Here is a 16,167-nt window from a genome sequence, read left to right on the forward strand (position 1 = left end):
TAGCCCCAAAGCAAATCACTATGTTGTTCTCAAGAATACAAATACCGGTAGGCCTATATTGAGTAGGAGGGACATTCATCCCTGTACTGTAGGATGTCACAGTTTCTGTAGATTGTCATGTCATCATTGAAAATATAATAATTACATTGTTTTTATTATAAAAAATGAAATAAAAATGACTTTTCTATGTACAAATGACTTCTCATCAATTTCATTGAAATCCATACAACCTGTCTTAAAATATGTTATTTACAATTAAAATAAAGGGTTTTAATTTTAAATCTATATGGATATATCTATAAATCATAGATATGAGATGAGAAATACTGAATTTCTGAATACAAATGTAAAATAGAGTTAAAATGCTAAAAGGAATATCATATCACTCAGATATTTAGACACATTACTTTTGTAACTCCGTTCAGCATTAAGAATTGATAACTTCTCAATTTTGTTGCAGTATGATTAGTATAAACATTGATGCAATTAATATTTAATGTTAGAAATACTCTAATCAATCCATATTCTGTACATTATAACAAACAGCATACTAGTACTGTGATAAGAATGCTAAGTTACATGTAGGCCTACTTGATTCCAGCAATCATACACCCCACCTTTTTATGATCCATGCACATCACATAACCACTCCAAATGGCTGATTCATGTGCATCACATGATCACTCAAAATAGGTGAAACCATATTCGACTGTCTGTAGCAACGATTATCAAATATGGACTGTACGAGATCTGTGGGAATGTTTCACTGAGTTGAAACCACTTCACAATTATTGCCCAGTCAAATTTATTTTTAATTAACTATCTCTATAAAATAGTTATTGTAAATAGAATTTTATAAGTCTACATATATTGCAACCAGCGGCTGCCAGGCAGGATACGCCCACATTTCGCAAGAGATGGATAGAGAACAAGCTAAAAACAAAAACGATTTTTTGTACAATCAGGGGCCATAATCCAGAAAGTTATGGTCTGAAATGTGCAAATATCAAAAGAGACTGAGATTTTTGGAATATAAAGATATGTTTTAAGTTTCATCAAAATTGGATAAAAATTGTGACCTCTAGAGGGTCCATAACCTTTGAATTACATACTTATACACAATTCGCGTACAAAGAGCAGCCATTTTGGCGGGCAGTTTCATTTCGATTTTCCCGAAATTCGAATTCAACCTTCATTATGGTGTAATGGTGATATATCTAAATGGTTTTTAAAATCGGAAAAAAAATTGTGACCTCTAGAGAATCCACGACTAATTAGGGGCCATAATCCAGGAAGTTAAGTTCGGATATGTGTGATTATCAAAAGTAACCAAGATCTTTATGATAAAAACATATATTTAAATTTTCATCCAAATCGGATAAAAACTGGCCTCTAGAGGGTCCACAACCTTGATATACCATATTTGACATTATTTGCGTACAGGGGGCGGCCATTTCATCCGTCAGTTTTGGTCCGATTTTAACGAAATTAGAACTCAACCATCATTAGTGTGTAATGGTGATATACTAAAACTTTTTTAAATCGGATAAAAATTGTGACCTCTATAGGGACCACAAGCTCAAAACGCATTTTTTTGTACAATCAACAGCCATAATCCAGGAAGTTACGATCTGATATGCGCGAATATCGAAAGGAACCAAGATCTTTGGGTTATAAACATGCATTTCAAGTTTCATCAAAATCGGATCAAAATTGTGATCTCTAGAGTGTCCACAAGCTAAAAACGTGATTTTCCGTAAAATCAGGGGCCATAATCCATGAAGTTATGGTCCGATACATGTCAATATCGAAAGGAACTGAGATCTTTGGGAAATAGACCTATATTTCAAGTTTCGTCAAAATTGGATAAAAATTGTGACCTGTAGAGTGTCCACAAACAAATTGGACGTATAAAAAATAAGAAGACTTGTGAAATAACATCATTGAGGTGAATTTAAATACATCAATAAACTTAATATATTATTAAACTCAATAATAAGGTTTTTGCATTTTGCTTATGTGCCTGCTCACAGATTAGTAGGAAAACTTGTTTGGGAAATCTAAGGTGATCTGTTTTAAATGGGTTGGTTGTTGGAAAACTTCCATAGTGGAGTTAGCACACATGCAACAATTAGCAAGCTATAATAATATTGACTTTACTCATAATCTTTAACATCAATACTTAACCAATGTAAGAAATTCATCAGACATTTTGTAAACACAATAAGCTGCCACTGTCTGATCCTCTTATAATTATAAGAGATGGTTTTCAGTTGTATATAAATCTTTGTTGTGGAATCAGTACACAAATTTGCTGTAAAATTAGTAGAGACATGATGAAGTAATGACTATGATATATTTACAGGTTTATTAAATAGTCTAATAACAATTCATAATCAGCTGTCGGCACACTATTCACTTTTCTTTTTTTCACTCAACTGCTTTTTGTAGGTCTCAGCTTCTTCCTCCTTTTCTCTCAGCTTTTCCTGGAAAGCCTTGGCTTGTTTTTGTACCTCTTCTAACTGTCGTTTTAAATCATCATGGTTATCCTCCACTCCCTCTTTCTACAATATAAACAATCAGCACAAACAAATTGTTTTTAGGAAGCCAATTATGAGTGAGCATTTCTAAGTTTATGTAAAGTTTGTCTTTGTATCCTATTTCTCCAGGTAGATAATTCCTTATAACTTGCTAACAGTGATACGAAGGACACAATTGTATGGAACACAATGAATGTTTATTTGTAATAAACAGTAATTATAATACATTGTGCCCTGTATATTTTCAGTTCAATTACTAATTGCCATTGGAACAATTTAGCAGTAAGTAATGAAATAAAATGAAATAGGGTTTAACGTCCTACTCTGACTGGGCTAATGAAGACGGTTTAGCAGTAAGAGTAGTCATTAAAACCATGGGCACTTGTTGCGGGTACATGGAACATCTTACAAATCAAACAGAACAGTTAAGTCAAAATTTGTTGAGCAACAGTTGGAGAATAAGTATGGAATAAGTATGTTTATGGAATGAGAAGCAGACAGAACTATTATAGTTGGGAAACGACATCCATATAGTCTTGGCACAAACCTGTTCTGTATCTTCTACTGTAATTTCTGTTGTTGTAGTTTCTGTAGTTGTATCTTCAGTTGTTATAGTCTCAGCACCACCTGTTTCTTCTAAATGTAAAACAAGTTGTTCAGTACCATCATCATCTTCTTCTTGTAGTATTTGTTCTGTCGATAAATCTTCTATAACATTATCTTCTATTTTAATCTTTTTACATACAGGTTCATCACTATTATCTTCTGAAAATACAATAATACTATATAGACCAATATGTTCCTTTAATCATAATTATTAGCTCACCTACATGTATTTCATGTGGCCGTTCATGGTGATGATGATTCTGCTCTGCTTACCATTCGCCCATTTTAGTATGTTAAGATACTTTCGGCCGAAAAATTTTACGCCAGCGATTGATTCACCGGCATATTTGCTCGTCTGCCCGCTTCAGCATATATTGTTGGGCTAACCATTTTCATAAGCTAATCGAGGACATCATATCACATCATATCTAAACGGCTGCCTCCACTGCCAAAGCGTAGAGTTTGATGAAAGAAGAATTGGCGACTCTTTTGGCAGAAAGGCATTGCCTGTTTGACGTTACGATTCTAGAGTTTTAGGAGCAAATAAATAGCAGCTACCACAGCAATGTTATGTTTTCGGCGATTCGCCATTTTGTACAAGTCACGTGTTCAACGTAATTTACACGCAAAGTGTTGTATGCTCTCGAGACGATCACTATGTGTGCCTGTTCATGATCAGCCGTAAAAATACGTTCGCCTGCCCATAGCATTAGCCTTTGGGCTGATAATTGATATGAGAGGTCCATCGGAAGATACACATTAAGTCATCAAACTGTGTGTATTTCAAATGTAAATAAAGAAAGTTGGGCGTTTGAGACCCTTCGGGACTAAGTATTATTGTTTAGCCATCCATTGCAAAGGTTCTTAAGTGTGAATCCATTTTAATGTAAATTGTCTAACTCATGGCATGTCATTTACATGTATGTCACAGTTGGGTTCAGTGGTGAAAAGCCCAATTATTTGTATCGTTATATTTCTATTCCTGTGTCCTGAAAAGGTATGGTATTTCAATAGTTTTCACTTGGATCTGAGCTTACATATCTATATAAGGCGTCAGATGGATGAAAATCAAATTGGCTAAATTTTCTGTTATTTTGACTCCGGTATAAATTTGCTGTTCAATTTACAGACTATTTTGTACTCTTGTATAATGACTGATGGCAGAACCAACGCTTTTTGATTGGCAGATTATACTCTGGTAATTTCGGAGGTAAACTCTATCTGAGTCATTTCTGTAAAGGGTGAACAGACTCTGTTTCTTATTAGCATGTCAAGTTACTCCGCAGTTAGTGAAAGTACAACTAGAAATCTATAAGTGGCTGGTAGCCGTCCCAGATGTCTCTCATGAAGCTACTGGTTTCGTTCTTATTCAAACTCATCAGGCTTAAGTGAGATTGAGTGGCTGTTACTTTATTTAGTCATCGGGGACCGGAGCGCAAAATGAGTCTCAGGTAGACCAGCGTAATTCGTATCACTGGATATATGTGAGCAGAAAGACGGCTAAAGAATTGCTTTTTTGCATAGACCCTCCCAACCCTATGTCGTATAAAAATAAACAAACCAACAGTGAGGCTGATGTCCCCCGCCGAAATCCCAAAATAAATAAATGACACATATTAATTAATTGCACATTTATTTTTTTCAAAAGTATCGAGCAATCAAACTGATTATCTACACAGACTCATTTTAATAGTCCCCTGCTTTCTTCAAAAGGTGGGGGGCAATAAACATACGGGAACTATTTGGATAACCAGACTGGGTTATTGAAATGTATATGCACTAATTTTTTAGTATTAGGAAACGCTGTGGGATTTCCATAGCTAGCATAATTTGGAATTTGTGATCGGGACGCTATAGGATATTACTAACAAACCAGCGGAAGAAAATATTTGACAGATAGTCATGTCTTATTCCATGATTAGAAACGGGAAAGCCTGTTATGATAGAGTCTATTGGTTCCTCAAATTAGAGGCCCGGCATATTTTTTGCACCCTTCTACTCCACATATATGGCAAATTTAAAACTTAGTGAAGTTAACTTGGTATTTTTTTTACGTCCCTGCCACTAATAGATTTCTAGTTTTACTGTGTGTGTTTCAGTTATTTTACCTGGTTGTGTTATGAGTGTAACATTCTGCAGAGTTTCAGTATCCACAACAGCTAATGTTTCTTCATTCTCTGTACTATCCTGAGTATTAGCTACTATAGTTATAACTTTCTGTAATAAATATCTTTAGTTAGCTACCTTTCAAAATCAGCCTCCTCTAATATGATTTTCATTTTCTTATCTAGATTTGACATTAAATAAATATGTAACACTTAGGCAATACAAAAATCTGGTTATAAAATAACTCTTCAAAAGAAACTAATGTAGGACTTTGTCGAAAAATCATGTGGAAAGATAACTTATCACACAAATCACAGTTCAATCAAGGTATCACAGTTATCCTATCATCAGTTTATGCATGTGGTTTATAGGAATTCACATAATTACTAATTCTAGTGTTACAAAGCTAAAATTTACTGTACGCTAAACTGATTTAAAGCAGCACAGATTTTGTAATGTGCTTTTCATCTCCAAATTCCATGGAGTATACTTTCAGTCATTTCTTTTCATTGCTAGATGAAGTAGTTCGCAGGATAATTTCATCCATATCCATGAAAGAATGGTCTTAAAAATCTTAAAATTTAAGCAAATGAATCAATAGTTTCATGATAACCATTAGTCAATTTCTAATTCTCAATAATATTTATCAGGGTTGTGTACTTGTTAATTTAGCCAATAGGGCATTTCCGAATTCAAAAAGAAATATTTAACACCCAGAAGTATTTATCAGGGTTGTGTACTTGTTAACTTAGCCAACAGTGCATTTCTGGATTCATAAAGAAATATTTAATATGAATGTGCGGTAATCAATGAATCAACTTTCAATAATGTTCATCCCTGCAGTGCATATAATTTACTGAAATGCAATGAAAGCACACCACTTTTATATATTGTGAATCATGTTGAGTGATACACTTTAATCTTGTCAGATCATGACTATAACACACAAGGCTGGGTTAAGTTTGCATGAGGACCCTGGCTGAAAATATTACTGGGTCCCTTACATCAACAGTGAAAAGGGGGCATCATTGTCCATCACACGTTGTATGGTAGATAGATTTATATGGCACAAACATATACAACATATGGTACAAACTAATTTGGGGGCCACTATAATATTGGGGCCCTTGGCTGCATTTCACTGTAAAGTAAAGTAAAGTTGATATGGCCTCTGTGGGTAGACGGTAGTTGATTTTTTTTGTGGAGGTAAATGTCCAGCCCACAATCATGTCAAAAAACACATTTCAGCCAGCACTTTCAGCAGCATTATGCTTGCCAGCACTTCCAGTGGTGCATTTTCATTGTGTCTCCAATATATATATTAATATATATATATTACAAGCATTCAATTTAAACATAAATTATGCAAGAGCTAAATCTACCCATTGCAGGTCTTTCTTAAGGCCTGAAATGTTATAAAATCTCCGATATTAAGTAGATTAGAACGGTTCAGCCATATTTTGATTTAATCTAAAAATGGTGAAGAGAGGCTAAGCTTAGAACAACCAGTGCAGTGGTTGCAATTAATGCACACATCTTATCAAATCTTCAAAAGCTAAGATCTTCGCTCGCAATGGAGCAATTTGAATGAAATTTTCAATAAAATCATTTAGCATTATCTATTTTCGAACTATTATAGTAAGAATGGCCAGCTCTTTATTTAAATCTTACAGAATATATCTTTAATATGTTCATGCCCAAAGGTCTGTTCCATAAACAAAAAGTAATAAATTATATGTATCATACTTGTGAATCACCATCTTGTACTGTTAACGTTTCTATATTAGAGTTATCTACACCTTCAGTTACTTCTGTTTCTTCAACTGTTTCACCCACTAATTCTTGCTGCTGAATTATATCTAATGCTATTTTTCCTGCTTCTGTAAATCACAATATTACTAATAAATCAAATGCGGTTGAACATCACACTTTTCTGCACCAATTGGGATAATTATAGGGTTCTTTTAAGTGCACACCAAAATGTATACATGATATCTTTTTTCCGCTCCATCCGAACGATAAGACACTGTTTCTCTTTTTTGCACCACTGACAAGGGAAGCCATGCTGGAAAATCAAGAAGAACTTTCTCGGCCAACATCGGAATTGAACCCCAGACACCCTGTATAGTGATCTAGCACCTTACTCACTGAGCCACTATGGCTATAGAATAATTTTTTTTGTTATAAAAGTACAAAGGGCTGATCATGTTTATCTAGTGAAAGTCCCAGTTCTCTGATGTTCCTAAATTCAGTTAATGCTAACATAGCAGACAGTATAATATTTTACTACAGTACTAGAATATCAGGCAGTGTATTCCCAGTTGGGAAATGTATACCCCATTTCGTTGCATAAGGCATCTCCTGCATCTCCTTCTACTGATTTAGGGTGGATTTCAGAGTGCTTCTTTCTACGTACATGTAGTAAAGCCCATATACTTTATGCTAATTTATACATATGGACTGTGGAATGATTGTCATATAGGATCATTGGTACTAAACTCTTTATAGAGATAGATGATACCGAGTAAATATAGTAAAATAACAAACCTGTAAGTGTTATTGTTTGTCCGCTATCGACAGCAGATGTTATAATACTACCATCAGCTGTAGATATCATAGTTATACCATGACTTTCTAACCAATTCATTGTTTCAGCACTACTCACATCTACAGTAAAATTACACAATTTCACAATTACAAGACACAGATCTAACTAACAGATTTTGTGAACTAAATTTATTTGGAAAGCTCATAAATTATCCTGCAGTACTGAATTATAAACAGAAAAATCACAAATATACTAAACAGCAAAAAAAATACGTCAGTACGATTTCAAAATCAGAGAGGCACTTTAATCAAATCAACGACTTAATAAATGGATCAGAGCAATTTTTTGTGAACCGTATGTTGACACATTAGTGATTCATCACAATTCCAAGACATTACGAGAAGGTTTAGAGTCTGTACACAGTCTATACATCAGTATCACCGCGATTGTCAATAACAGCAACACAGGGTCTGTACATGGAGTGGACCAGACGATTGATGAACGCCATTGGCACCTGGAAACACATTCTCAGAAAAGTCTGGCATAATCCATCGGCTGTGTTTCGTCTCAGTACGACGTTATTAAGTCTCCTCTGAATTTCATCCCTAAGATGTTCAATCGGGTTTAAGTCTGGATTAAGGGCTGGCCAGTGCATAACGTTGACACCGTTCTGCTGTAGAAAGTCCCGAGTAACTCTGGCGGTGTGGGCATGGGTGTTGTCATGTGTTGCCAGTTCTGGTGTTGTTGGGCAAACTATAGACGTTCACGTCGATGGCGAGGGGTGAGGGTACGTCCACGGTATGGTCTACGGCAATGGATGTTCTCTCTGGTGAGACGTCAGCGCACTGTATCGGTACTGATGGGTCCTCTGTGTGTTCCCACTGTCTGAAGTGCTGTCTCAGATGCCTGTGTGAAAGGATTCTACATGTGCTATCGTCGCATTGTGGTAACCCTTGGTCTACCAGTTCGGGGCGATGATCCGTGGTTTTGGTGACCCGAAAGCATTGCTGAAGCCTGTAGATTGTCTGAACATTGACCTGGAAGTGATTGGAAATGGCTTGGGAAGTGTGGCCAGCGCCGAGTCTTCCAAGCGCCTGGTTCCTCTGAGCTGTCGTGAGTCGTGACATGCTGCTGACTTTGTAGTGTGAATAATCAAACAAGGTATGGGGGGGGGGCATTTTATAGGGCTGGCCCCGGTGAATAGAATGTGCAGCATGGAGAACACATTACCTGGGTTCAATTTTGTGTTTGGGAAGGAGCCTCATTGCTCAGGTAAAGTTGGATATGTGGTCACAAATATACAATGAAAACATTTGGCAAGTTTTATGCAATGCATCTATTCAGAGTAACATACCAATCTGACGTTTCTTTTGCTGCTTAGTATATATTATATAGTTATACATTTCTTTGCATTTTAAAAAGGTGATATTCTTAAACCTATTTTAAGGTTATAGCTTTTTTTCAAGGCATGTTACAATATGAGCAATACTTATAATGTTTGAACTATTCCTTGAATTTGCTTCATTTGTAGATTTAGGTATAGAAGATGGTTGTATTTTTACTTACTCTGTGAGTTGATTGGACCTGATGCTTCCGCTAATGCTGCCAGTGTAGCTAAAACTGATGTACTGCTTTGATCAGTCTCACATGTACCATTTACACTATCAACTATACAAAACAATAGACTTTACACTATCAACTACAGTATATAAATCAATAGAATTTACACTATCAACTACAACCAAAGCTAGGATACTACACGATATCGTTCAGTCAACCAAAGCTAGGATACTACACGATATCGTTCAGTCAAAGAAACAAAACCTCTTGTAAACCCCCGAAACACTTAGTGAGGAATCTTCCTTTTTAGTACAACTGAATATTCCAGCAAGTGTCATGAGTACATTTTTTGCCGAACAATTTCATCAAGGTTGAAAAAAAGGGTCTCAAAAACTATTGTATCAGTAGAGAGTTACAAAGCTATGGTGACAGGGGCACTAAAATAATTATAGATGAAGAAACCTGTAAACTGCTGATAAGAATTCTGAACAGACAGACAGGGATAATGATAATATACTCAAAGATAAAATTTGAACATTTCAATAACCATGCAACTTTAAGATGACAAACATGATGCACACTGCAACAACATTGATATGGTTAATCTTTTTTCAAAGATTTAATTGTAAAAGTTGTTACATGTTTGTATGAAGGCCTGATGTATGATAGAAATCTTACATTTCTCTGTTTTTATTGATGGTGCTGTATTTTGAACGAGTGTGACTGGTAAAATAGGTAGATCAGAAGAATGGTCACCTTCAAGTTGCTCTGACGTTGAAACAATTTCTGTAGCTTCTGTTGTTTCTATAGTAACTATTTCACCATCAGCATTTGGAAGTGATGGTAAAGTTAACTGAAAAGAAAAATACATGTAACACAAAATCTGTGGGTGCTGTGCATATCTCAGTGGTCTAAAGCCTTTTACTATGGATCTCTGCTATCTTACCACTTTGATTTTAGTTTGACTGCATGATTTGATATGATAAGATCTACATATTATAGTGTAGCCACGCCGTAATATCTCCAGAAGGTAAGGCTTTTGAATGACTAAAGTTGAGATGGCTTGAGACGGATATAAGCTTGATACCTCAAAAATACTTTGAAAGCTAAAATTCAAAGATTTTATTTTAACAAATGAAATGAAATAAGGTGTAACGTCTGCACCAACCGGGAAAGATAGGTTGCCAGGTAATGAAACATACGCCCACAACAGCTAAGTCGTCCGAGCAGTCAACAAGAGCTGTTGCATATTTTTTCTATTGTCGGTAATGAAACATTTATAATACACTAAAATCTGATTAAGAGTAACAACTCATTAAGGAATTATCAGAAAATCATAAGAATTTGTTTGGCTTTTAGTTCTGCCCCATGCTAACATTTAGTATATGAAATATTAAATATCATGGATTTAGCTGTTCAAGTTATCAAAATTCATTGAAAATCAATAAACTTGTTAGTCTCAAGACCTTAAACTCTGTTTATCAATCTAAAGTCAATCGAAATGATTATATATAGGCATAAACACAGTGTATAAATTTAAAGTCAATCGGATATTAACTTTGGCCTCTAGAGCGTCCACAAGATTATTTGAAGTGATCAAGGGCCATAACTCTGGCAGTAATTATCCGAAATCGTTGAAAATCAATAGGTTTCTTCGTCTCTTGACCTTAAACACTGTGTATAAATTTAAAGTCAATCACATATTAATTTTAGCCTCTAGAGTGTCCACAAAATTTTTCAAAGTGATCAAGGGCCATAACTCTAGCAATAATTATTGGAAATCGTTGAAAAGCAATAGGCTTCTTTGTCTCATGACCTTAAACACTCTGTATAAATTTAAAGTCAATCAGATATTAACTTTAGCCTCTAGAGCATCCACAAGCAATTGTGGACACCAGACCAATGGACGGACAGGGGCGACGACAATATACGACCACATTTCAATGTGCGCGTATAAAAATAGATTTCTAACGTACATACCTGTCCATTTCTCAACATTTGTGCCAAGTCCAATCTACCATTAGCTATCGCTATGTCTAAAGGTGTTCTATCAAACTATAACAGATAATTGCATTTGCATGAATAAAATGAAACACCTAATGAATAACAGGCAGTCATTTCAAGTAAATCAGTAGACTTGTACAAAAAGGATAAACACATACTTATTGTATCAAATATATGAACAAATCTATGAACATAAATAAAATATAAATTCAAGAAATATTTATGTGAATAAAACTGGTTAATTCAGGGTAGTGGACTCCAACAAATCCTTTTATTCTATTTCCAAGAAACAATCTTAAGCTCTGAGATTTCCCGGTATGCTTTCAAATCAATGTCAACTAACAATAACTTTTGGGGTTTGAAAATTGGGACCTCTGTTTGAGATTACCTTATTTGCACAATTTATGTCAGCACCATGTTTTAATAATACTTCTATAATCTGCACATGACCTTTTTCTGTTGCCCAATGAAGAGGTGTCATTTTCAACTATGAAAAAGTAGAAAAAACAATATCATCAATGCACATTCAGAACATAGAAATAGAAAATATACTATACACCAGGATTAGAAAACAGGCTTACATTATATGCCCCAAGATTTGACTGTTACATATTTTTAGAGAAATTTCAAAGTGATCTTTTATTACAAATAGTCAATACATTAAGTTACGTAAATCTGGCATTAAAACTGTAAAATAAGCGCAAATTACCATGTCCTTTGCGTCAATATCTGCTGCATTTTGTAATAACAATTCCACTATGCCAACATGTCCTTCCTGAGCTGCTACATGAAGAGGTGTTCTATCAACTTTAGTTCTAGCATCACGACTAATTCCAGCTCTTAACAATACCTCTACTGTATGCTGATGACCACATTGTGTGGCAAAATGGAGAGGTGATGTGCCAAGCTGAGGGTTACAAGAAAATAAATTTTACAAGAGTAACAAGCAAACTGTGAGGCTGATGTCCCCCTATCGAAATCCCAAAATAAATAGATGACACATATTAATTAATTGCACGTTTATCTTTTTCAAAAGTATCAAGCAATCATACTTATTAGTGATTATCAACTATACACTAAGTTTCATCACTCTCTATCAGACAGAATCAAAGTTAAAGAAATTGCTTATCTCTGCTTAGCTTTAGCAGGAAATGTTAATCTTTGAACTCAGTCAAGACATTGACATCAACATCAAGTTTAAACATTCTACCTCAGTTAAAAGCAGAGATGTTATGTAATATAATGTTCCAACGTCTTGACCAATCAAATTGCTTATCGTTCCTTAGCCTAAGCAGGAAATTCTCATCAAACTTAGTCAATGTAATAATGAATCTATACTCGTGAGTTTCATAGTTCTCACTTAATTATAACCAAAGTTATCATGCCCAAAAGCATCAACCAATCAAATTGCTTATCTCTGCTTACCGGAAGCAGACAATGTTCATCGAGCTTCATCAAGGCGTTCACCTAATGAACGCCTACACCAAGTTTGAATATTCTACCTCAATTAGAAGTAGAGTTATTGTGTTTCAAAGTCTCGACCAATCAAATTGCTTATCGCACTGCTTACCCTCAGCAGAAAATGTTCATTATCGAACTTAGTCAAGGTACTGATGTGATGAAACTATACACCAAGTTTCATCACTCTCACTTAAACATACATTATGCAAGAGTTAAATCTGCCTATTGCAGGTCTTTCTTTAGGCCATAATCAACTCTCAATGGCATCGGATTTCTCTGATATTAAATAGATTAGAACAGTTCAGCCATAGTTTGATTTAAGCTAAAAATGGAGGAGCGAGACTTAGCTTCGAACAACCAGTACGGTGGTTGAAATTATTGCACACATTTTGTCAAACCTTCAAAGGCTAATATCTTCGCTCGCAATAAAGTAATTTGAATGAAATTTTCAAATCATTCATTTTACATTATTTATTTTTGAACTAATATAGCAAGAATGGCTAGCTCTCTATCTAAATCTTACATAATGTATATTTAATCAGAGCTAAAGTTATTGTGTCCCAAAGCATCAACCAATCAAATTGCTTATCTCTGCTTACCCTAAGCACAAAATGCTCATCTCCGAAGTTCGAACACCATCAAGGCATTAACCTAATAAACACCTACACCAATATTCTACTTCAATTAGAAGGAGAGTTATTGTGTCCCAAAAAGTCTGACAGACAGACAGACGGACGTATGGACGAAACCCTGCTTTCTTTGGAAGGCGGGTACAAAAATTACATAATTTGTTCAAATTGCCCACATGCAAAAACAATTATCTTATAACTAGGTAACATAAATGTATATACATTAATGGCAAAATATTCATTTACAGAAAATACAAGCCAACAGAGACCTCAATCCCAAAATAAATAGATGATACACATTTATGAATTGAAAGCACCGAGCAACCAAACTGCTGATCTATACAAATGTATGTATACTTAGCCTAAGAAGAAACCCCCATGATTGAACTCTGTCAAGGATTTGGTGTCGTGAAACTATACACCAAGCCTCATCACGCTCCCTCAATTAGAATCATAAAAAAAAAATAATCAAAATTAGCTTGTTTGTACTTTTGCATGATCTGACTAACCACAAGTTTGTAACATCAACCGACAAATTTTGTAATTGTTTGAGTATTACTATGACATACAATAAATAAAAGTATTACCCAGTCTGTAGTGAATGGGGCTCCATTGGACATCAACGCTCTGACAGCATCTGTGTCACCTTTTTTGGCTGCATCTAGCAGCCGCTTACCCAAGTCAACCAATGACATTGATTAACTGAAAAACAAGTGACATGAATGAACATCAATAGCACAATTTTACAGTACCTGTTTGATAAGCTCAAAAGAAGTAATTTTAAACAACCCATTGTACATTAGTTTTTCAAACATGTTGAATTCCCAACATAAAATTGTACATGCGTACATGTTTTATTTAACAACTGTAATAGGGATCACTGGTTATGGTTTCTGAGTTGTAAGATCATCATTATAGCATTAATGAAGTATATAACCAATAAGCTGTTCGAATACACGATTATCTTTTGGTCTTTCCAACAAAGGAGTTGAGATACATCAAAAAACAGCCTGTCAAAAAGTATCTGAATTATATGAGGCATTATCTTGTAATTCAGTCTTCGGCATTCAGTGCAACCTCAAGGTGCGGATGCAAGTGCTACCAGTCCCTTTTTATACGTCCACATTGCTGTCGCCCCTGTCTGTGTGTGTGTGTGTGTGTGGGCGTGTGTGTGCGTGTGTGTGTATGTTTTGCCTACATGTCGCAATTCTTAAAGATACATTTGTTAAGAGTTTAATAAAGAGTTGGTCATTCTTGCTATAATAATTTTAAAAAATAACATAAAAAAAGAAAATATTGAAAATTTTATTCAAATTACTTCATTCTCAGCAAAGTTATCATTGTTTGTAGTTTTGACCATATGTGTGCACAGTGGTAACCAGGCCACTCGCTTTCCCATTTTTAAATTATATTTTTATACGTGAACCGTTTTAATCTAGTTAAAATCACAAGTATTCGATGCCATCGAGAGAGAGAGAGAGAGAGAGAGAGAGAGAAATGGGTTTAACGACACAAACTAGGTCATTTTGGGACTAACATATGGTTTAATTTTATTTCAATAATTTGCTTGCGCATAGGGGTCTTTAGCAGTGGGAGGAAACCGGAGGACCCGGAGAAAACCCACGAGCTTGGACAGGCAACTCTACTCCTTGTCACGTACAACCGGGGATTCGAAACCACGCCAGTCGAATCAATGACAGACTTTATGATAGAGCGTGCCCGATGCCATCGAGAGTTGATTATGGTCTGGATAAGTTAATTAACGTCTAATTAATAATTTAGATAACATTTCAAGACTAAAGAAAGACCTGCAATAGGCAGATTTAGTACTTTACATACTTATTCCTTATACATGTACCAGTGATTCTCATAGCTGTGTTTGTCTTTATTTAGTTTGAGTCATTCTATGTGTCTATGACTAGTCTCTGTCTATGGTTGTATGCGGTCTGACTTTACATGTTATTTTGCAAAATTCAGATACATGTATTTCTCATATATATTTAGCCAGGTGTGTCGCTATTTTTTCATGTGTTCTAAGATGTGCCGTTGGCGAAAAAAAGGTGGGAAACAATGCCTTTTACCCTAAGGATGATCCCTATTGTTTTTGGTGCATGCCCTACCACCAGGGGCAGAGCCATGCCCATTTCTTGTTTTTGTTTGTTGTCTGCAGGCCGCATTTCCTAACTTATCATCTTGAAACTTTGCATACTTATTCCTTATACCTTAAAGAACATCCCTATTGTTTCTGGTGCATGCCCAACCCCCAGGGGCAGAGCCACAGCCATTTTCTTTTTGTGTGTCGCCTACAGGTTGCAATTCTTAATCGATCGTCTTGAAAACTTGGGAGAGAGAGAGCCACGTCCAATTTTTGTGTGTGTCTGCGTATCGCCTACAGGTTGCAATTCTTAACAGATCCTTTTGAAACTTTGCATTCCTATTCCTTATACAGTAAATAATCGATCGTCTTGAAAACTTTTTATACTTACTCCTTATAACCTAAGAATGACCTAGATTATTTTTGGTGCCTGCCTGACCCCTTGGGAGAGAGAGAGCCACGTCCAATTTTTGTGTCTGTGAATCGCCTACAGGCTGCAATTCTTAACAGATCCTTTTGAAACTTTGCATACCTATTCCTTATTATTATCATTATTATTATACCATGAGGATGATCCCTATTGTTATTTGGTGATCGCCTAACCCCCTGGGGCACAGC

At 35.4% G+C, this 16,167-nt stretch overlaps 1 protein-coding gene across 3 annotated transcripts in view; it reads right to left on the bottom strand.

The window, feature by feature from the left end:
• The window catches only part of LOC126814627 (GA-binding protein subunit beta-1), a 21,633-nt gene continuing 5,466 nt past the window's right edge, over window positions 1–16,167 (bottom strand). The window contains exons 1-12 of one of the 3 annotated variants that reach the window (XM_050539908.2): window positions 15,941–16,103; window positions 14,042–14,156; window positions 12,074–12,271; window positions 11,753–11,851; window positions 11,341–11,415; window positions 10,039–10,213; window positions 9,367–9,468; window positions 7,800–7,919; window positions 6,999–7,132; window positions 5,255–5,363; window positions 3,088–3,305; window positions 1–2,564 (exon numbers count right to left, since the gene is read on the bottom strand). In XM_050539908.2, coding sequence (XP_050395865.1) covers window positions 2,412–2,564; window positions 3,088–3,305; window positions 5,255–5,363; window positions 6,999–7,132; window positions 7,800–7,919; window positions 9,367–9,468; window positions 10,039–10,213; window positions 11,341–11,415; window positions 11,753–11,851; window positions 12,074–12,271; window positions 14,042–14,149 — 1,491 coding nt within the window. In that variant the 5' untranslated portion in view covers window positions 14,150–14,156; window positions 15,941–16,103 and the 3' untranslated portion in view covers window positions 1–2,411. Of the gene's footprint in view, window positions 2,565–3,087; window positions 3,306–5,254; window positions 5,364–6,998; window positions 7,133–7,799; window positions 7,920–9,366; window positions 9,469–10,038; window positions 10,214–11,340; window positions 11,416–11,752; window positions 11,852–12,073; window positions 12,272–14,041; window positions 14,157–15,940; window positions 16,104–16,167 lie in introns of those variants that run through there. The other 2 variants (XM_050539909.2, XM_050539907.2) reach the window with 2 other exon arrangements.

The sequence above is a fragment of the Patella vulgata genome, chromosome 3 (genome assembly GCF_932274485.2).
Source record: "Patella vulgata chromosome 3, xgPatVulg1.2, whole genome shotgun sequence".
Classification (NCBI taxonomy): domain Eukaryota; kingdom Metazoa; phylum Mollusca; class Gastropoda; family Patellidae; genus Patella; species Patella vulgata.